This window comes from Vanessa atalanta, chromosome 20 (assembly GCF_905147765.1).
Source record: "Vanessa atalanta chromosome 20, ilVanAtal1.2, whole genome shotgun sequence".
Taxonomy (NCBI): domain Eukaryota; kingdom Metazoa; phylum Arthropoda; class Insecta; order Lepidoptera; family Nymphalidae; genus Vanessa; species Vanessa atalanta.
The window spans coordinates 5,244,348-5,267,216 of NC_061890.1; the positions used below are offsets into that span (position 1 = coordinate 5,244,348).

The 22,869-nt window shown below is 30.2% G+C and overlaps 1 protein-coding gene across 1 annotated transcript in view; it reads right to left on the minus strand.

Moving 5' to 3' along the window:
• LOC125071959 (tetratricopeptide repeat protein 28) overlaps positions 1–22,869 on the minus strand; it is a 71,479-nt gene that overhangs the window by 20,824 nt on the left and 27,786 nt on the right. The window contains exons 5-7 of the mRNA XM_047682409.1: positions 21,664–21,866; positions 14,646–14,743; positions 10,183–10,408 (exon numbers count right to left, since the gene is read on the minus strand). Coding sequence (XP_047538365.1) covers positions 10,183–10,408; positions 14,646–14,743; positions 21,664–21,866 — 527 coding nt within the window. The remainder of the gene's footprint in view (positions 1–10,182; positions 10,409–14,645; positions 14,744–21,663; positions 21,867–22,869) is intronic.

Here is a 22,869-nt window from a genome sequence, read left to right on the forward strand (position 1 = left end):
TTATGTATTAATAAATAATATAAAGTTTTAAAAAGTTTGTTGTCATTTTGAAAATGACAACAAACTTTTTAAAAATATTAGGATGATCTGAAAAAATATTTTTACGTTAGATCGTCCATTTATTGAAAAATGTTATAGAATATATAATATCATAGTACAAACTACGTGACGGAACGGTAATATTAAAACGGGTGAAAACGCGCGAAGCCGGTAGTTTTTTTTTTTTTAATTTTGCCTTAATTCACTCATACTAGGCATACTATATATAGTATTAAGCATCTACTCTATATAGTAGACTATTAATAACAGCCCGTAAATGTCTCTGCTGAGCACAGACCTTCTATCCTGTTAAGGAGATAGATTTAGAGCTCACTCCGCCATGTTGCTTCGAGTTTACTCGCTACAGTCAGTAGATACATATACATATACGAATCGATAAATGCAGGCTTTCTCACGATGTTTTATTTACCGCTATACAAGAAATATATTATGGGTTAAAATTAAGCCTATGAAAATTAAAACATAACAGAGCCCCGGACTTTTAGTTCAAATCGACGAGCCATATAATCTGTATATAAAGTAAAAAGTCGTTATCATAAGCAATAAATGTAATATAAGAATGCAGAATAAAAGACGATGAAAGCAGATTCCTATTAAGAATGATTTTATGACTGCAATCTCGCTTGATCTCAGAACTAACCGCACAAATTAACGCCAGCATGTAAGCGCACGCATTACAGAATCCCTTTAAATTAAATCCCTTTAATCTTTGACGGGCAATTCGACGCCACAGCACCTGCCTAGCCGGGTTATCCTAGGCATTCCTTAATGAAGCGCACTCGCCGCGCCTCCCATGTTACTGTCAAATTATTCGCGGTTTAATACTCTCAAGAACTTGTGATAGGTCTATGTATGAAAGTGATCAGAGCCTACGTTTATATAAGGAAACTGTAATGTACTACGCTTCAAGAGATTGACTAGCTTATATAGCTGATATAAAGTAGATGTTTATGGTTAAGATTATTGATATTCCATAGACTACAAGAGTTTGTAATAGATTTTTCTTTATTTTTTTATGAGAAGCTATTTCAGAACAAGCAGTTGGGTGCCAAACTATATGGATTATTATGAAATATTTGTGTATATTTTTAACAATTGTATTTTTATTTTATATTTTGTCATTTGTATTGTTTGCTTATAAACTAATAACAGTATTCACTATAGTAAAATTCTAAGTGATATTATAAATGCAAATATAATTATTGTAAAAACTATAAATATGAAATTAATAAATAGAACTTACAAATTACTTGTTTATATTTCGTAAGGTTTTCTTCATTGGTCTATATATACATACATATATATATATATATAGACACATATAAGACAAATAAAAATCTAGTTGTCGCCCTCAGCTTCGGTCGCATTTTAAGATTTTATGGTTAGGTGTTCGGTATAGAAAAGTAGCCTATGTCGAACCTTATGGTTCAAGCTTGCTTCGTATCAAATTTCATCAAATTACGTTCAGCGTATTGGTCGTGAAAGTATAATAGCATACTCAGACTGTTTGAGTTATTTTCACATATTTTATAATATTTATATACTATTTATTTATATTATAGATAAAGTAATTAATCAATTTAATTTTAAATATTATCTAATGAACTGTGAAATGAAATTAAATGAACTTTGAAGTAGAGTCGAACATTTTAATATCGATAAACGCTTGAAGTATATCTAATGTGTAATTTTAATTAACGACATTTTTAATGAAACGAACAGGCACTTGTAACTTGTTAGTTTTTTTAATACCTCTTCGTCCGTAGTAAAACGGTTGAACGGTTCCGTAGTGTGTACATTAGTTATGGTTAAAAAAATCTCGTGTTGCTGATAAATTTCGTCTTCGCTACAATTTCTCGGTTATTTTGAGTCAACAGCGAGTTTTTGTTGACGGCCGTTCGGGCGGAACACGTAAAATAAATATTTTTACGACTATTTGTTTTTGAGATTGTTCCATATGTGGATGTACTTAAATTGTTCGGAGTAATTTTTAAAGTTTGGATTTAAACTTACTGCCTATTTGTGTTCTTACAGTTCGGTAGTGCCTATTAACTCGTTTTTTTTTTTTACGAGCAACTTATTGCTCGGAACTTGGTGTGGAGCTGTTTTTATAAATAATATTCGTTTTTATATAGAAGACCTACATTGTTATTCACAGCATGCTAAGGTAGACATATACATGAGTTATATTATATCTATATAATAAGTATTCATTTCAATAAAGCTTACTTGGTATATAATATAATTTGATAAGGCTTAAATTAGTATAAAATTCATTTGTTTTAAATAGTTGAAATAGAAACACAGATCGAGAACGATTTTAAGTATTTTTGTTTTACTATTATCTTATGATTTATTTTTAAATTAGCCTGTTAAAAAATTTAAAGCTCATGTCAATAAAACATTGATAAATAAGGCGCATTACAATGGACAAGTCATGGACTTAGTATTTGTTGATTTCTATGCAGGATATATATAAATTTTATTATACTTTACTGATATACTCTGTAATTAAAATGGTGGAAAATAGTAACTACTTAGTTTCTTGCTGGTTCTTCTCGGTAGCATCCACTATCATTATTATAATTTAAAAGTACTTTTACAATTCTATTCGAATAAAGAATATTTCGATATTGATTTTTTAATATGAATGATCTAATACCTATTTTCATTATACGGTGTTGTTCAGATTTAATTGTACTTGTAGAATTTTCTTTTATTTCTTATTCGTTGTATGTGCTGGTAGAGTTTTTTCAAGGGAAAAAAGTAACTTAGCTCCCTTATGGGAATTGTTTTGTATATAAATAAATATAATTATAATTATAGTTTGTTGTTAATTACTCCTCAAAATGTTTATCTGAAAGGTAAAGGCTTTTAAACAATACATTGTATTTGTTGTGACGTAATTTTACGATTACATCCTTTTAAAGTTATTTCGAAAATTTTATTGAATTTTTAACCTCGATCACTCAGATGTCATGTGACTGTCAATTGTTTCTTTCTTATATTGTTATATTTGTTGTCCGTGCCCTTCGTAATACTTATCTTTAATTTGTATTTATAATTTTAGTATGTCTGCGTGTTTTAATTATTAAACAACACAACATCACAATTTGTGTTTTAGTTTTATTTTTTTATGTTTCGAAATATGGTAATCATGTTCTATATGAGTATACATGAGAGGTCATATGGTATTACTTGGTGGTAGGGCTTAACAACAGTACTCAGTATTGTTGTGTTTTGGTACAAGGGACATAACAGCTTAATTGCCAAGATACGCATCCATCCAATGATTATATACAATCCATACAATGATATGATGAGACGCATTAGCGATGTAAGAAATGGTCAATATTTCTTACAGCGTCATTGTCTACTGGTGATGACCATTTACTAACAGGTGGATCATTTACTCGTCCGTCTACCAAATTTGGTGTTAATTTTGACATTTGGATTATAATAAGGTTTTAATGATTTATACATTCTTGACCGTATAGTAATTTATTATCTTTCCGAGGATCTTTGACATTTGTCTAAGGATTCACTTTCCTTCCGGACTTGAGTTGTGACGTAAGATGTAAAAACTAATTGAATGGTATACATCTTTGATTTTGTTTTAAACTTCGAATATTGTTGACAAGACTTAGCTGTAAGAACGATGGATTTAATTTTGGAGAAATTGTATTAAATCCATAATGGATTATTTATAAAGATTTGGATATTGGCCTTGTGGGAATTTTTAAAATATCGAGAGATATTTTGATGCATCTTGTTGATTTTGGGAATAAACCAGGATAGTTCAATATTTTCTACATTTATATTTTATAATTATTCTATTTCTATCATTAAAAGTATATTTCGTTCGACTTCCAGAGCACTTTATTTTAAGGCATTTCGTTTAGTATTTTAAACTCTATCAATTTTTATTTCGTCTTAAAAAAATCATAAAACAAAAACTACTTTAATGCAAATCTATAAAATAAATACTGATAAATAGATACATTATCAACAAACTATATAAAAGAAGCTTATGTTTATCACCTATCACCATCTTATACGACATTATAAGATTACGTTTATAAGTCTTTAATTTATATAAAGTGTTACATAGTTTGTCTGACGTTGATATAAAATTAGTATAAATAAGTACAAAACATAAAAAAAAACATATTTATAAAGAAATAAAAATAAAATTAAGATTAGGTTTATGACTGATAGAAATGGCATTATAAAAACATACCGAATGCACGGACGTAAGTTTAACACAACTAAGCCTTCGGGTAAAGCTATCTTCAGAATGATTAAAACCTATTTAAAATTTAACTCGTAGAACTTGTGTTGTTATACGAATACCCATTCAGGCTATTATTATGATCTCATTTTATTACATAAGAGTGTCATTTTTGTTCTTTTAAATAATTGAAAATTAAAACGACGTTATTTTTATTAGTGTGAATATGTGTGATTATACAATTTTTAATTGACTTAAAAAGTCAAGACCAGTCTATATTTTTATGTAATAAATTTGTCAATGTAGCCTTTAATGCCTTATATTTTGTTTCTTTTATATGTGTATTTAATTTTATTCAAAATTGTATTGGCTTCCCTTTAGTATACGTTTATTGATCTCATTTGATTATATAATGTTGCCTATTCGATTATATATTAAATCTTTGTTATATTTTATTAATTGTGTAATTAGTATCACTAAAAACTTAGCTGATGTATGTACTATTGTATACTATTATGACATAAGTGTCATCTCACTGTTTGTTTCCCTAAAATAAAATAAAAATAATGAAGAAGTTATTATATATGCAGAAGTGACTTTGCCAGGCCGAAATTTACAAGGTATAACTCTTTTTTTACACTTGACAGTCGATCTAACAAATAGAAACGCTTAAATCAGGCCATCGATATCCTTTGAACCCTGTCCCTAAATGAACTCACGTTAAAGGATTCCTGTATATGTCCATGATGTTATTTCTTGGTGTTTATAGTAACTTATCGGCTAATTTGGCACATTTTACAATACTTGTACTTTCTGAGATACGCACGTTTCTTTATAACTTCTCTCTATCTTACATAATCGATACGATAGAATCTGCTATGAATAATAACAGAGAGTAACTTGAATGTGTTGAAAAAAAAAATGGAAGTTGTGATACTAAAAACCTGCTACAATTAATACACGGCTTACGCCCCTATATAACGACCGTATTCCTATGCGAAAAAATTACGCCTATTATTTTAATGGTTTATAAATATTTAAAAAAAGACTAACTATGTAGCGTTTACGTCTATTTTTTGTAACACCATCGAAGTGTTCCTTGTCAGGAGACTAAGACTCGAATGTCTATGTTTATGTGATTCTTATAATAATAAGTCAAAATTTCGAACCATGTTGCTATACAGCTATTTATTACAGAACCTATCAGGTAATACATGTATGTAGTTAGGGCTGGTCTAGTGATAAGGCCTCAGAGATATAAGATCAAACCGCGAATCGGGCTAGTCAAAATGTTATTAGTAAGAGAAAAAATAATCGGTAATTGTATAAAAACGAAAGGTATGGACAATTTAAGAGTGGTAACAGAGATACGTCTCATGATTAAAATAAAAAAATAAACATACAGGAATATATTGAATTAAATTATTTTACTTGGTGATAGGGCTTTGTGTAAAACCATCTTGGTAGGTACCATCAGATATTTTACCACCAAACAGTAGTATTCAGTATTATTGAGTTCCGGTTTGATGGGTTAGTGAGCCAATGTAACAACAGACACAGGGGACATAACGTCTTAGATCCCGTGGTTGGTGACACATTGGCGATGTAAGTAATGGTAATATATATGACAGCGCCATTGTCTATGGGCGGTGGGGACTTACCATCAGGTAGCCCATTTCTCGTTAGCCTACCTATATCATAAAAGAAATAAACCTAGAGTGTTCAATGTTTATTCCTCTCCTAAATAATTAACACCTTTTTTATTAAATCAAATCAAAATGTACTTTATTCAAGTAGGCTTTAAAAGCACTTTTGAATCGACATTTAAAAAAAAGCTACCACCTATTAAATTAATTATTTAAGTATATTCTATATGTGTACAATTTGCCAATATGTTTCAAAAGGTTGATATCAGTATCTGTAATTTCTTTAGACAGATTTATCAATAGACAGATACGAAGCCGGTATTTCCACTTACTGACGCATGACTATCTTTTTCATTTAGCATCCTAATATCAAGTGATCGTATAAAATGTTAATTTGTATGTATGCGGACCGATATAAAAACGAATAGTAATCTATAAACGTCATTAAAGTGCTGCAATAAAGAGCACTCGGCAATGTTGGCGCGTTTACTGCAAATTGACATTACTGGCCGCCGGCATTTCAAAGAGTTTAATAAGAAGAAGATTTTATTATTTGTAGTGTAAGCGCGTAACGTAGACGCCACACGTAGGTATCGACTCGTCGAGCGTGTTGGTTCGTTCGTTCGTTGGTTATTAGTAAGCTGCGAATGTGTCGTGCTACTAATTTGTGACTGTGTTTATGATTTACTGTTTTATCTAGAACTTTCTTTTCGTAGAATTAGAAAAGTTATTTTTTTTTTAAATAAGTAATATAAAAAATTATGTCCTTTATATTCTTACGGTTCAAGATGTGTAATTTATCATGTCAAATTCATTCAAGAAATCTAATCAACGGTTCAACCGCGAATTGAAACAGCCGTAATTGTAATTAAAGTATAACTGTGAAGACTAATACTATAATACATAAAATTAACAAAAAGTAATGTATTGGCGTGTCACACACGGAAGCCATTAGATGCATTTAAATTAGAGCTGAAACCATTAAGCTATCAAGCTACTGTTGAATAATTACTTTAATTTTTGTATAATTGTATATATATATAAATAACGCTTTACAGTAAAAAAAACCTATTTTTTAGGTTATTACTCAAAGTCACGCAGTGAGCGATTCGTGCAAATATATGGTAATAATGAAAGTTGGAACCAATGTTGGCATCAATGTGTGGGGCGGGTAAATATGAATACCGGTTCTAAGACAACATTACGTCTATGTGTTAAGAGAAAGTGATATAACATTTATAAAAGATTCTTTGGTGGTAATGATAAATTTCATGGAATGCTTAAGCTTGTAAATTCCTGTCTTTAATTAAAATTAACTTTTAAGTAATTAATGTTTGTATGTACATTGATGTGTTTTACTAATAACGAAATCGACTAAGATAATGGAATAGCCTTTAGATACAATTTAATATTCGATACGTAATTCAATTAGGAATAATTTTTTGGCGATTTTAAAGATTTTAAAATATATTTATAAAAGTATTATAACACTAGATTTGTATAAGGATTTACCTGTGACGCAATAAACTAAAATATAAATTACTTTTTGGTTTCGGTGATTTACAAATATGTCACAAAGTTAGTTATTTTTATATAACAGGCAGACACTTAAATTTTATTTAAATATTATGAAAAATAATAAGTAATAAAAACTGTATAAATAGTTTTTAAAGTTTTTATAATAAATTATCCGCTAAAATATATTAATCGTATTTAATACAAAAACATTAATTAGTAATTTAAAAAATCTTTAAACTCAACAACTAATCTTTACTTTAGTTAATTAATAAAAAAAAAACACTAATTGACTAGGAACAAGTCTTACATTATTGGTTTTAGATATTTTTTGTTTGTACATTTATAAATAGTTGTCATATTAATATAGTAATAATATCTACATATGCGTATATAGATTTAGACATGGATAAAATTAATAATTTATCGACTACTCTTAAAAATTAGTCAACTGTGCACCATTATGTTCAAACCCAGATGCACTATACTTTTTACGTCCATCTATTCCCTTACTGTCATAGTAACAGGCTTAACTTACAAGTCGAATAGGACCGAGTGTTTTTCTACGAGAGTGATTTACAGGAAGTATGGCGGTATTGGTATCAAATCTGCCCCTGGTCATATTCCATTGGGATGGCAATTCAACCCAACCGGATAGATCAAGCACAGGATAAATATCATTGGATGGATGGATTCTTTGATAGAAAAACTCAATAAGCCGAGAGCTGGTAATCCACAGCCGTAAATGCTAACCACAAAACTATCGAGACAGCAAAGCTCATTATTTTGTAATTGAGTTGAGAAAAAATATAAATCATTATCTGGTACTGTAATAAACATTTCTTGTATTCTCAAATATATTTTTAGAAATTTGTTTCTTTTAAAAGCATTTTTTTTATAAAATAATGTTATATTTAATAAAATATCTGAATAACATAATTTTAAGTCAAATGATTTCGTTCGTACCATTTCGTTTTGCGTTTTGCACATTAACAATTTGTGCGAAATTATCTTTGAATACTTTACAAAAGAAACCACAATTCGTAATTACGTAAACTTAATAAAAAATAACCACAACCGAGGTCATGGGCGGCCATTTAAATTCCTCTTTTATATCCAACTTTGTAAACAGACAACAATGTTGTAAATAATTTTACTTTACGCTTTGTTTTTTAATTTAATTTACTTTATATTTGTTGTGAAAACTTTTAAAGCGATTCATTGAGAATTCATTCATTTTGAATAAAAGGTAGTTTGTTTATTGAATATTGACTTATTGATTCAAAATTATCATAAAATAACGCGTGTCATTTTCCAAAAACATAGAAATATATATTGAAAACTAATACTTCGACATGTATATTTAATTGCAACGTAATTGACAATATTTCTTTGTCTTCATGAGTTAAAACGAATGACTCTTAGGTTTGGATGAACTTTAAGAGAGTGCACCCATGCTCTTCCAATTTAAATAAGCAAAGTCGCATCTTTACTTTATCCTACTCACACTGAGGCTAGTGATTACGAAATGAAGTTACAATTTCAAAAGTTTCTACTTTGTATTGTGGTTTAAATAGTCTTACATTGTTTTTGTTTTATATGGTATAGTCTTATAAGTCTTACTGCTGGGATAAGGTCACTTCTCTTATATCTTGGCGATTTAAAAGTTTATTTTACCTGCGTCGTTTCGAAGTTGAAGATTAGAGAGGTAAAAATTACAATTAAACTTTTGCAAAATCTTTTAAAACTTCGCCTGTATACATTTTAAGGTTCTATGTTGTACTTTAAGCTGCGCGTTTGGTATACAATTTTTTTTTCTATAAAAACGATATTATACGCTTATTATTTATTTTAAACTCGATGTGGTAAAAATAAATTGTAAGTGTAAAGTATCGCTTATAATAATATTAGAGTGAAAAAATATATTATTATGGTCGTAAGACGAGCAATAATCGGTTCGCTGGCATGGGTTATGTAAATAATGCATTGTTAGCTGGTTCGAATTTCCTTCGCGAAACAATTGGACGCGGCAGAAACATATTTTGATAAACAACAAATTGAACAAACAAATGATGCAGAACATATTTCAAAAATGCAACTCCCAGCATTTGAAATACACAAATTTGACATTTATTTTGATATGATGACCCATAATTCAATTCCCTTCGTATAGCAGTTAACTGGCACTCACTGACTAGGCCTTTTCCGTATGAGGAGAAGGTTTTGGCGCTGATTTCATCATCCTGCTCCAATGCGTGTTAGTGTAATTCTTCGCGTTTTTCCTTCACCGTTAAGCACGAAATGTATTATAAATGCAAATTACGCACGTGAGTATCAACTTGCAATATTTCACACGTTACCAGTGGGCCATCAATTTCAAGCTTCAATTTCACTAAAATATTTCCTAAACTGGATAGTGTTTAAGCGTTCTTGGTCTACATATATGTGCCAACTTTCACAATAATTAGTCAAATGGTGTCGAAGTCTACTTATCTCAAATAGATATGTGAATATCTATTTTTATATATATACATGTACATAAATATAACTTTAATCAGCCGAGTCGTTCAGAACGTACACGACCAATGATTATATATAAATTATACGTGTATAAAATAATCGTAGTGGTAGAATTTCCTGTCACAATAAATATTAAATAAAGTATGAGATTTCTATATTCAGGAATGGTAAGTTTGAATTAAATATCAATTTCCATAACTGTTACTTTACCTTGCATTTCATAGCCAGGACCAGTTGATATCTATGCGCGGTCAGAGCATCCTTATAGCTTCCTTGGCTGAAGTAAGCAGCGCCGAGGTTACCGTGAGCTCGGCATTCCCCCGCCGTGTCTCCAAGTGATTTGGCCACCGCCAAGTCTTGCTGCATGTAGTTGATAGCAGCGTCTAATTGACTGAGCGCCCAATGAGCTGATGATAGTGCGCTGAAGACCGAACCTCTGGTAACAAATGATTAAAGTATTAACCATCGTATCGTAAGGTAAAGATACTTTAGGACGATTAATAAATTTTAGTACAGAAAATCGGGAATACATTTTACAATTACATCTATCGTTCTGTTTCCTTTCAAATGTCTTTGTAAGTAAATGATTTAAATTTCTTTCTAATTATTTATTTATGAGTGTTCTTTTATGAATGTTTTCGATCAATGTTTTTGCTTCATATCGTAATTCTGTCTAATGATATAATTATTTTACATCAATGCAATTTTGTAAGAACTATTAAATTATTTGTAAAATGTTAAAAATCGAAGTTCGGTCACTTTAATTGAGTGTTTTTTTTAAATATTAGTACATAAATATCGCATATCAATTTCTGTGACGATCGATTTGAGTAGTGAGTTTCGTTATTGTTTTTATAGAATAACTTCATTGTCCACACTATTGTGTAATGAATTTGTTTCACGAGGTTCTTATGGTAGGAAAAAGTAACTAAATGAGAGACGCTTGTAAGACAGGATATGTCAATACATAATCTTATAACACGTATAGTCATCGTCCACGTTTCGGTAATTAAGCTTATGATTATATAAATCAAGCATACACTTGAAGAGAGTTCTGTTAAAGGTTATTTGACAAGTACTAATCGCATTTGTCGTAGCAGTAGTTTTAGTATTAAACCAACTCCCGGAATTGATGCTTAATGATACCAGCCTCCGGTAGATTAATGGAATTTGTTTGCCTACTGACAGTTACTTGGAAGAAATGAAGGAAGATTTACGATATGGGCAGGTGAATGCAAATAGTATTAATCTTGGTGCAGTGTATAGTTCAGATAAGCGCAGCGAATCGCGTTGGGTATTTGTTGCTTTGAGTTATCAGTTTAATACAAGCTTACTTTTTTTTTTCTTTCATGTAGTCTTACAAGATTTCATTTCTAAGGAGAAACATTATTGGCAAAGAGATAAATAAAAGGTAAAGAGATCCCGTTAACATGGGGGGTTGATGTATTAAGGTAGGCTTAATTCTCTATACATTCCACAGTGGATTGGCAAGTATGTGTACATATCTTTAAAAAAAACGCCGCGTTGAAATACCGCAACACAATCCAGGAGTTTGTATTATAGTCATTTTTCAATTTCATCGGGTATTTAAGTATAATCAAATCCAAACCTAAACTTTTCGCACTGCATTAATCTCTAATAAATTGCAAAAGAAAAATGGCGATTTAAAAAGCGAATGCATACTTTAATACATGTGTACATACTTTAATTATCAGCTTGAGTTAAAAACTTTAAATATTTCGTGATGTTTAAGAAATTTAAATATATGATTCGGCTCTACGTTACCACGACCATATATATCGCTTATGTTAATGCAAAAAGTTTTTATGTAACGTAAATTCGGAAATAAAAAACAAAATTTTGCAGTGTTAAATGATGTTGTAATATTCAGATACGACTTTTTATTTACAGTAGTTATACTCAATTATATATTCAGACTGAAACGAATCGCATTGTTATGCTAAAGGCGCTTGCTTAGGTATTTAAGGGAAGGATTGACCGTAGCTCGATTAAATGATACAGAATTAAAGTTAACGAGCTCCTTCATAATGTTTTAATTTAAGACGGATATGAGACCCAATGAAGACGTAATTTAATTTAAAAAAAAAACATTGACGTCATGAGTCGTAGAAGTCAAGTTCTTAATTTAAAACAATTTAGATGAATCGATTCATTAAATCATAAAGAGTCATAATATTCAAACTTAATGAAATTTATGACATTATAAAGATATTATCTGATGCATCGGACGTACAATTAAAAAATATGTCTTTTTTCATTATTAATAGGTTATTGTAAAATATGTTACTTGTAGGTTGAGCGTCATTACTTTATCGATTACATGAATATATGAATTTAATCCAGCTAATGAATCACTTGGCGCTGTGTAATTTGACATCACCTGACGCCTCGCTGTAAGATTGATGGTGTATCTACAAGGATGCTATCAGGATTTAACATAGAAATTTAAAACTCTTTAAATTTAAATTGTTTTATAGGCTTTTTATTAAGTATATAATATTTTACATTAAAATATCTTTTTTTATGTAAATGGTAGGTGGACTGGCAAACGGGCCACCTGATGTTAAGAGAAAAGCATCGCCCATATACACTGTCGCCGTATGAAAGATTAACCATTCATTAGAACACAATATATATAAAATTATATTTAAGTAATTTTAACCTAAATGAAGCAGTTCAGTAAGTATAAATATAAATTGATTATCTATATCTAGTACTTTTTTAGTTTTCGAAAATATTGCAAAATGAAACGAGTATAAATCGATTGAAATTGATCACATTTAATTTTATCATTTCAACGTTTCAAATCAAATCTAAATATAGTTTCTTATAACTGAATAATATTTAATGTAAAACTGACAGATCTATTATATAACATTCAACTAATTCATTACATTATTTGCAAACTGTGGTTTAATAATGATTAAAAAAAAAAAACATATATTTTATTTTACATTATTGAAATATTAACTTATCAGGTTAAAGGTTTTGACATTTCGATTCGACTTGCAGCTGCATCTTACACGCTTCTTAATATTTGGTCATCAGTCAGAAGTTATCTTATATTGATAAAAATCAAAAATAAATGTCCCTATGTATCCAGTTAAGAGTCGCACCTACATTGAATGAACCCGTATCGATTCTGATTCGATCCATCAATGAGATAAGATCGAGGTGTGGGTTTCGTCACCAGTCTGGTTCTGTCGCTGGTAATCTTTAAAATCCTAAAGGAATTTTAATATTAATGTTATTTTTATGTTTAAAACATTATTGTATTTAATATGATTCGTTTGAAAAAATAAACGTGATGTATTTTTTAAATATATAAATGCGCTAACATTTTTTTTAATACTATAGCAAAGAACTTACATTATTGACGCACAAATAATATAATAAAATAATTAACGACTGCATTTTAAAAACATTTTATTTCTGTTTAGAACTTTTTCATTTATAAGTAACCTGTAATTTATACTGTATAGAAGTATTTATATGACGTATTTTCAATTTCAATTAGATTATTAGTGTTTAATTTTATTTTATTAAAAAAAAGATGTCCAGAGACGCGTCACATTAAGTATCTATAATAACTAGCCTTTTTATCAATTACCTTGGATTGCATTAAAGGTAGCATATAAATTAAAAAAGAAATCGTAAAGAAAGTAATGAGTACGAAATCATGCTGTCATCATTTCGTACTATTGAATAATCACAAAGCACTTTATCATATTTAAGCAAAAGGAAAACGAGAGAACGTAAATAAGTCGGCCTATTAAACCCGACGTTACTCCTCGTAACATTATACATCTTTATTTGCCCCGCCGAAATAAATCAAAACGTCGAAATTCCGCCAAAGATACCGTCCTTAAGCACATATAAATTACGCCACTGTCAACTGTAACAGGGACCGTGATTAAAAATAATAATGCAGCAACATTAATGAATGTGGAGATTTCCCGAGGGTCAATTTGTCTTCCTCCTTTTAGAATTTGTGTGGTGTTAAATGTGTAATTGTTGCTAAGAGATTAATCTGTAATGGGATATCTCACGGCGAGTCTTAAATATAAATCATGCTACGTTAAGTGAGAAAAAAAAACCCGAACCAGATCACGGAGCCGTTTTAAATAGCCACTCTTATTCGCGCTGTGTCGATTGTATCATTTAAAAGGTAATAAGGTTAATGAGAATTAGGGTTTTTTGTAACGTTTTAACTTTATAATGGTACGGATCAATGAAATAATTGGCAATTTCTTTGTTTGCAACTGTTTGGAATAATCCACAAATATATACAAAACTATAGGAATTATTGGCACCTCAAGGTACTTACACAATTTTTTGTGACCAAGTAATATTACCAACCGGAATAAGGCACATTGAGAAATTAAGTGACCAATTTTACTTTCGTGGCGACCATGCTTTATTAACAATACTTAGCGTTACTTATATAATGATATTAAACGTCGTATAACAACGAACAACGCATTATATAATTAGTATATAAAAATATTATACACTGATATTACTTAACAATAACGGATACTAAGTTGACTCTTTCTATGTTTGTAGTCTTATTCTCTATTTTCTATAATATCCAATTACTATAATACAATATTATTTTAGGATCGAAATATAACAAATGTACAAAAACATACCTTAATTTTAGGGAACAAGATCCAATTCTCAGTGCTGCTTCGAGGACTGTTACTGCGGCTTGGTACTGGCCTGCCGCTAACAGTTCTTGACCGACAACCTGACAAAAATGCGTTTTGTTTTACTATACACATAAATAATAGATTATTAAGAACTTCTGGCCCGATTTCTTGTACTAAAAGTTTTCTTCGAAGACTAGATTACCTCAGGAGATATATTAGTACAAAAATACATACAAAAGCAATTTAATGTTTAAAACCTATAATGATTTTGGTAAGCGCAATACTAATATTTTTTTTACTATGTGAATATAAAAAAATCGTATTTAAAGTTGGTTAAATGTAAACTGCAATATCATTATTAGATATCATGAACGGACGAGATTAACACCGGATACAAAAACAGTTTTAAGGAGATTACGAGACAAAGATTAATACTGTTATAAGAATGTATATACGATGAGAGTGACGTCATGTCATATATATTAACAGACCGTTAAATTAACAAAAGCTGGGAGAAGACGTCACTGTAAAATGATTAGTGGTTATTTCATTCCAATCGAAGAAAGAATAAGGATAAACAAGCCTTAGTTTTACGTTTGCCATGCGATTTGCTAATAGCTCAGATATATTGTGCACTACTAACAGTTCTAGACCAATTTATCTTTATTTGTAAAATAACACTATTCCACTTTTAATTTTACTTCCAAAGTTCCTTTATCAGTTTCGTCGAATTTTTTTCGCAATAATTTATATCTTAGATTATTCAAGCTCGACCAATGATATGGCGTCAATTCGATGTCAAATGTTGTTTATTTGGCTTTTGTCTTCTTCTGGTTGAAATAGACTACATGTTCTCCTTCATGAGTATTTGTAAATACGTAATTTTTCCACGTGGTGTTTGCACAGATTTACTCACACCGAGTACACCATAATATAATACTGAACCCATTGAATAATTTTATATAAAAAAAGATTTACTACACTGGTTGCTATACCCATAAAATCGATCAGGTGAAATTTTAATATGGAAATTCCCTTGCAATAAATATGGCAATATCGTTTTAATAGCTTTTTCGTTTCTAGATATAAACATGATGTCTATTTTTATCGTGTCAATTGTGATATAGGTAGGCGGGCGAGCAAATGAACTAACTGATGGTAAGTCACCACTGCCTATAGAATACCTTTAAATATCACAATACCTTTTGTAAACACATCCCTCTTACAATTTTTTTTTCTTTACTATCTCTGCCACGCGGCTTCAACCACGTTAAAATTGGATTTCGCTAATATATGTCTGTCTCATATAGCTTGCCGTATTTGTTGACGTTTATGGTTACTGCTCGACTCTTTGGGGTCGTAACGTGGATTTATATAGCTTATAACCGTCCTCAATAAATTGACTGTCTAACGCAAAAATAATTATTCAAATTATACTGGTAGTTCTTGAGAAAAGAGCATTAAATTATATCTAAATATAATCTATCTATCAATATAGGTTACATATAAAATTAATTTAAATAATATAATAATTTCACTTATCATAGATATTATAACATAATTCATTTTCATCATTTATTTAGTTTGATAAATTCAAATATTCATTATTCAATTACTGAATTTAAATAAGGAATCTAACTATATTTAAATGTTAAATCTATTTAAAATTTAAATATCTGTGCCTATTTTGAAATCCACCAATCCAATACTGTTGTAAAAATAAATCAATAATCGCTATTGTCTATGCAAATATGATATTGAACTTCTTGAGTGATGACAGAAAAATAAAACGAAATTTACGCTCGATTCCAAAGATTTAATCAAACCCTCATTAGCAAGGTATCCGTATTTATATGAATCATTAAAAAAAAAAAACCGCACAAAATGTTTGCTGTGTTCCGATGACTTCTGATGTCCCGACGAATATAATTCACTTGTTTAAACGATATATAATAACGGTCTAATACACAGAAATTCGAATCTGAGTATCATTGTCGACCGCAAAAAGCGACGCGAATTTTTAAAAACACATGTCTTTTATCTGATTGCCCCTTTGAAATAGCATAGCGTATATATGAAGCCGATCGAAATATTTATGGAACACACACAATGTTTTATTTAAAGCTATAGATTATATCATAAATAAATATAAATTTCGAAATTATGTAGCATTATAAGAATCGCGGGGGATGAGCTTGTTAAAATAGATGCATGGAAGCATATAATAACCCTAACTTCCAAATTTCGGGCTGTTGTAGAAAATATTTTTGACTGTAAATCCCCAAATATTTTATCAGACTAAGTCGGACATCGGACCTCTGGAGAGGCAGCCATTTATATATATAATATACAGATGTGCTAGTTTATTGGTATACATATATCTTAATTAAAAGCTCTAAAATAAGTTTTTGTTTTTTTTTTTTTTTTATATTAGAATGAATTAAATGGTGTATGAAACAATCTATAAGATTATTTCAATACTCTTTATGCTTTTTTTGTCCCTTATAATAGCGAACACCTTCGTGGTTTTAAGGTTAACAAAAAATGCATTTGTTACACCCGGATAAGAGCAAAAAGTCAGATCAATAACAAAGGATTGCCGAAATACAAATACCTGAATCTAATCGCTGTAATAATCGTCTACCTTATTTATGCCATCTAATGCCGATCCAATATAATGAATACCAACTATAATGTGTCGGAGCGATAAAAAAATAATAGTGTTAAAGCAAAAAATTAATAAAAGTCTAACCAACAAATGCCGAGGAAGTTGTTACGACGAACGGGTTTAAAAACATAAAATCTTTGCCTAATTATTTTTGTCTACATGATCGTGTAATGATTTTTCACAACACTTGTTTAGTCGTGTATCTAACAAAATCGAGTCACTGTTTAGTTCAAATTTCCGGTGGATATAAGATCGGCCATTTTGAAATAGCCTCCATTTTGACCATTCACGTCTCCCTGCCTATCAACTGTCGTCCAGATTGTATGTAAATGCGCGGGGGTCGTGTATTTATGGTGCTTTGATCACTCAGCCCCATTGTTTGCCCGTTAAATGCGCCGAAAAATGTTCAGATGTCCGACGGCCGGTGGAATGTATGCAAATGGTGCGCGCAATGCAAAATTCTTAAAGCCTTCCAGTTACAACGATCGAGCTGAGTTTTGCTTTCCTTTTCTTTGTTTGTATGTTATTAGTGTGGGTTATTTAAATAATCCTCGTAAGGATTGTTGACTTAATGTAGACTGATGTTCAGTGATAAAACGTATAATAAAATATAAGGCTTTTATACAAGTCCGATTTTTTAATGACTTATGTTATTATTTCGTAATAAAAGATTTACGACGATCTCTTGGTACCATAATATGTATAGTTTTTATTAACTGTATAATTACAATCTCTCGTGTGTATATATATATACAAAAAAGTGATATATATATATAAAGTAACGTGGTCGTAAGCGGTCGGTATTACTTGAAGCGGAGTATCAGATGTTTAAACGGGCCGGTGACAGTTTAAATAAGGTTTAAATAAACTTAAATTCGACGGTTCGACAGCGGTCTCACGAGTCACATTACTTTATACCACTTCACTGCATACTTACGTTCGTTTTTTAAAGAAAATAACGATGGTATTTTCTTTGGTTCATTTTGGATAAAGTTAACACTGAGGGGCTATTGATAATGCTGATAAACTCGTCTCCAGTGAGTACCTATTATAGCATGAGAGCAGAGATTTCCCAGTGATTACAACACATGAATCTAAAGCAAAGATTGCGCGTCCAAAACCGTGCAAGCATTAATGTTTTTTATTTTAAGTAATAGTGGCAAAGCCTCTTTATAAGGAATTACAAATATTCCTATGTATTCCTCCACTTAAGCCTAAATCTTGTGTTAGTATCAGGGATCAGGTTCGGTCCTGCGACTTTTTACGTCGCTAGGCGGCACTAAATCATGTTTTTTAACCATTGCACTTGACGCTTCTTTTTAATTACTGATTTTCGTGTTTTTAATTTGTGTTTATAATCAATTTCGATCTCTAAAAATGAACACCGTGCGACATATGTATCTACAAATCCGCATTAGTGCAGTTTGGTAAAATAAACTCTTAGCCTTCTACACGAGAGTAGAAGAGGCCTTAACCCAGCAGTGGTACACTAACAGGCTGTAACTTTAATGCATGTTACGGAAATAAATTTGATATGTAAGGGACAAATATCAATAGTGGAAAATATTTTTAAATCGACATAGTTGTTAGCGGTTGGGTATCAGATTTTAGGTTTAAAACCAAAACTAACGTTCCTCGGGGTTGAATATTGTTTCATATAAAATTAAATTCGGTGTTTCAGCCGTGAAAGCGTAACATACATAGTTACTTTCGAATAGCTACTTCGTCATGTGCATTCAGGCTTATAGCCTGTATACGAAAGAAGCAAGCAATCTAAAATTATAATAATGATATATTTATATATGTGTGTGTGTGTGTTTTTTTTTTAATTAGTGTTAATGCGATATTTTGTTTTACATTCTGTTTTATGTATTTATAGGAAGGAGATATACATACAATAAATAAATATCGAAAAAAGTTTAAGAGAATTATTTTAAAAAAATTGAACTAACAAGCAGCTCTTGTTGTTGTCAAATATTTTACGTACACACAGAGAGATTTAAAACTTTAACGTTTTTGCGTATAAAAAGCATTAATGATCACAAAGTGGCTCATTGCATTTACGATATTTACTTCAGCAACAAAGTAATAAACATTTATACAACTTATCTTTACAATCCTTCAGGACCAACCTGCCTTTTATAGCGAAGTTTTTATAGAACAGAAATTACACTTTCGATATAACTGTACCAAGTTTTATAACGCTAAGCTTACGATATAATTAAAGGGTTTATATTAACAATTTCAAAACACAAGTATATGATTGAATATTTGAATTAACAGTAGGAGATTATTTTTAACTTACCTCACGTCGATTTGCAGAGCCGATATAATATATATTAGGCTATAGGGTTTATTGATTGCCTTAACGTAATCACCGAAAAAAAAATTGTGTTTAAAACAATATATTTATATTTTGAGGCTACAGATAACTTTAAGTAATCTACATAATATGGACTTATCTCTGTACAATGTACATAGTAAAAAAGACGCTTCCCGCCGATTGTAGGCTTAGATCTTTTAAACTACAGAACTGATATTAAAGTGGTTTTCACAACAAAAAAAAACAGAGTAATTCGAAAGGAAGTCTTATATGTATAATACATGCATATTATAGTAGAGAGAAGCCAAGAATTTTAACTTTCCTAACCGGAAAAAACTAGAATGTTTCTTTTATTTAATTTTATGTTCCTGATATACTCTGTAATTCAAATGGTGTAAAAGAGTAACTACTGCGTTTCTTACCGGTTCTTCTCGGTAGAATATACTTTCTGAAACGAAATAATGTGAAAATAACTTCTCCTTCCGTAAAATAACAAATTATATTTTTTTAGTTTTCAATTCAAATTAACAAGCCAAACTCAAATTTTAAAAGTAGAGTTTTATTTGTTTCTTGTAAGTACAAAATGGGCTGAATTTGTGAGTGTACTGCCCAGTTGAGTATTTTCGTAAAGCGTAATAATTTAAGGCTTCAAATGCAGGCAAGTCAGTGCCCTTGTTATGTACTAAATTTAATCTTCTTAACGAGATGCGTTTTGGAAGATGTATTTCCGCTCGTTTCAATCAAGTCCAACCCAGAGAGTCGTTTCTTAACTTTCGAAGTCGCATGTAAAGGAGCAACGTTAACGGCTCGTCACTCGTAACTCAGAAACGATCGGTTACTGGTTTACAATGATGATGCATTAAATAAAATATCCTAATCATTTTTGAATACTGTCTTAAACAGCGCGTTTATTTTTTTGAAGACAAAATCAAAGTTATTTAACAGTGTTTTTGTATTTTTTTAAAGTTGAATCTAATCTAAATTTTTTAAGCATTTGAATTTTACGAAAATTATGATTATTATTACTTTTTTTCTTTATGCAATCATACGTTATTTGTTTCTCTGTCAATTTATCAAAAGATCCACCGTAGTGTGTGTGTAGTATATGATTAATATTACTTTTAAAAATATGTAAAGTTAAACAATGATGTCTTTATGAGACTAATCGAAAGATGAGCCTTGAAGAGATATTGACAGGTTTATTAGTTCTAAAGAAACGTTAGAGTTTAACTAGCCATTGATATTACAAAGATTAAAAGTTTTGGTAATGTTATTTCAAAATTAACGATTGAATGAATCATGGTTGTGGGATAATTGAGTGATTGTCATCATGCGAAAAATAAAAGATGTAGTGTGGGATTTTTTTTTTTTTCTTAAAGCAAAGGAACACGAACATAATACACAAATTAAAGGTTAAAGTTTTTTTGTAATAACTTTTGTTAAAAATTAATATCGTAGTTGTAAGAAACTTATAATTCTGGCTTGAAATATTCTACGTGGCCAATTAATATGATGAATATACTATCATACTGTATATATTGCTGCATTAAAAAATAATAAAACCTCTTAAAACAAGCGGCGTCGGAGATTGTATTATAAAAAAACACATTTTATAAAAAATATTAAAAGTCTCGGTAGACGTGTCAGGAATAACAATCGGACGAAGTTTAATCAAACTCGGTATAAACATGACAGAAGAAAAAAACCAACAGAAACTTAGTATGGTTTTAGTCATAAAATAATAACATTGCGTTATGATATAATCATTACATAAAATGTTTTCCATTCCAGTAAATGATACGGATAAGCAAAGGTATTATTGAAAACTACATAGATGCAAAAACATGAAATCCATCTTTGTCATGTTAATAGTCTTAAATTTTATAAGTTGAATGTGTATATTGGTTTAGTATGTTTTTCAGTTAGGTGTTACAAAAAAACAGTAGTATTACCATTTATGAGTATTGATTTACGACTATATCATTTTATTTCTTTTTTTTAAAGAACTTTGAATGAATTAAACTTACCGATATCAGTACAAATGGTGATTGATCCAATTTCATAGCTTCAAGTTGCCTGAATGTAGGTTCCAAGGTGGTTCGTAACGGAGACTTGAGGGAAGCTTCAACGAGGGCTGCCAATAGTTGCCTCGACGATGGCTCCACTCCCAGCCCTGAGCTGAAGGCCGCGAGAGCCTCGCCGTGACGACCGAGGCATTGGAGTGCGACGCCTTGAGATTAAATAACATTCGCTTCAAAAAATGATCGTAGAATATTCATTCAAACGAATCGCGCTTAATTTGAAACATTGGGCTGAATTCTGCACACAAATTTGGAGGTTACGATTCAATCTAGAATACTAATGAATATATAAATTATTTTAATTTTATTATATACGTTGAATAAAAAATCAATAAAAATACTCATTTAAATCATTCCCTGAAAGAGTGAAAATTCATGATAATACTAAACGCTTAAACAGTTAAAAATCGTTTATATTGTGTTAAGTTAGAAGATTAATAAAGACATTCTAAAACTATTTAAATAGAAGTCATATTCAAAATATCGTGGTAGCTCAATCGCTTTCTAGAAAAGCCATTGGTTGTTAAATAATACCAGGTATGCTATTCCTTAATAGTTAACACAGATAGCTCGAACCTGACACATTGAGATCAACTAAAACAATTGCTTGAAACCATAACGCGACCCAGCCCACCGGAAGATTGATAAGTGATCATTACCTCCGCTTTCTGTACTGCTCCAGATTATAGTGAAACGTGAAGTGCGTAATGTTTGTACATAGAATTTTTTGCTATAAACAATTTATAATATCCAACCCGTTATAATTTTATAAAGAATGAGGTTGTGTTCAAGGAAATGCGCGTTTTAATGGTTGCTTGATTTTTTAATGAGGCGTAGTTATTATTTTAATTTATTTAATAAAAAAACTCTAATGGCGAAAATAGGCAAATAAATACACGAAGGCGGTACTACAACTATTTAAATAATATCCAAATAGACTACACATATAAATGTAATATAAATATCATATGTTTAGTTATTAAACTAGCTTCTCTTTTATTGAACAACTTTTCTCTAAATAGTATAAAACAAAATCGCTTTCTGTCGTCCGTAAACTTAGATCTTTTAAACTACGTGACGGACTTTAATGCGAATTTCATTAACGAATTGAGTTATTCAAGAGGAAAGTTTATATGTGTAATACATGCACAA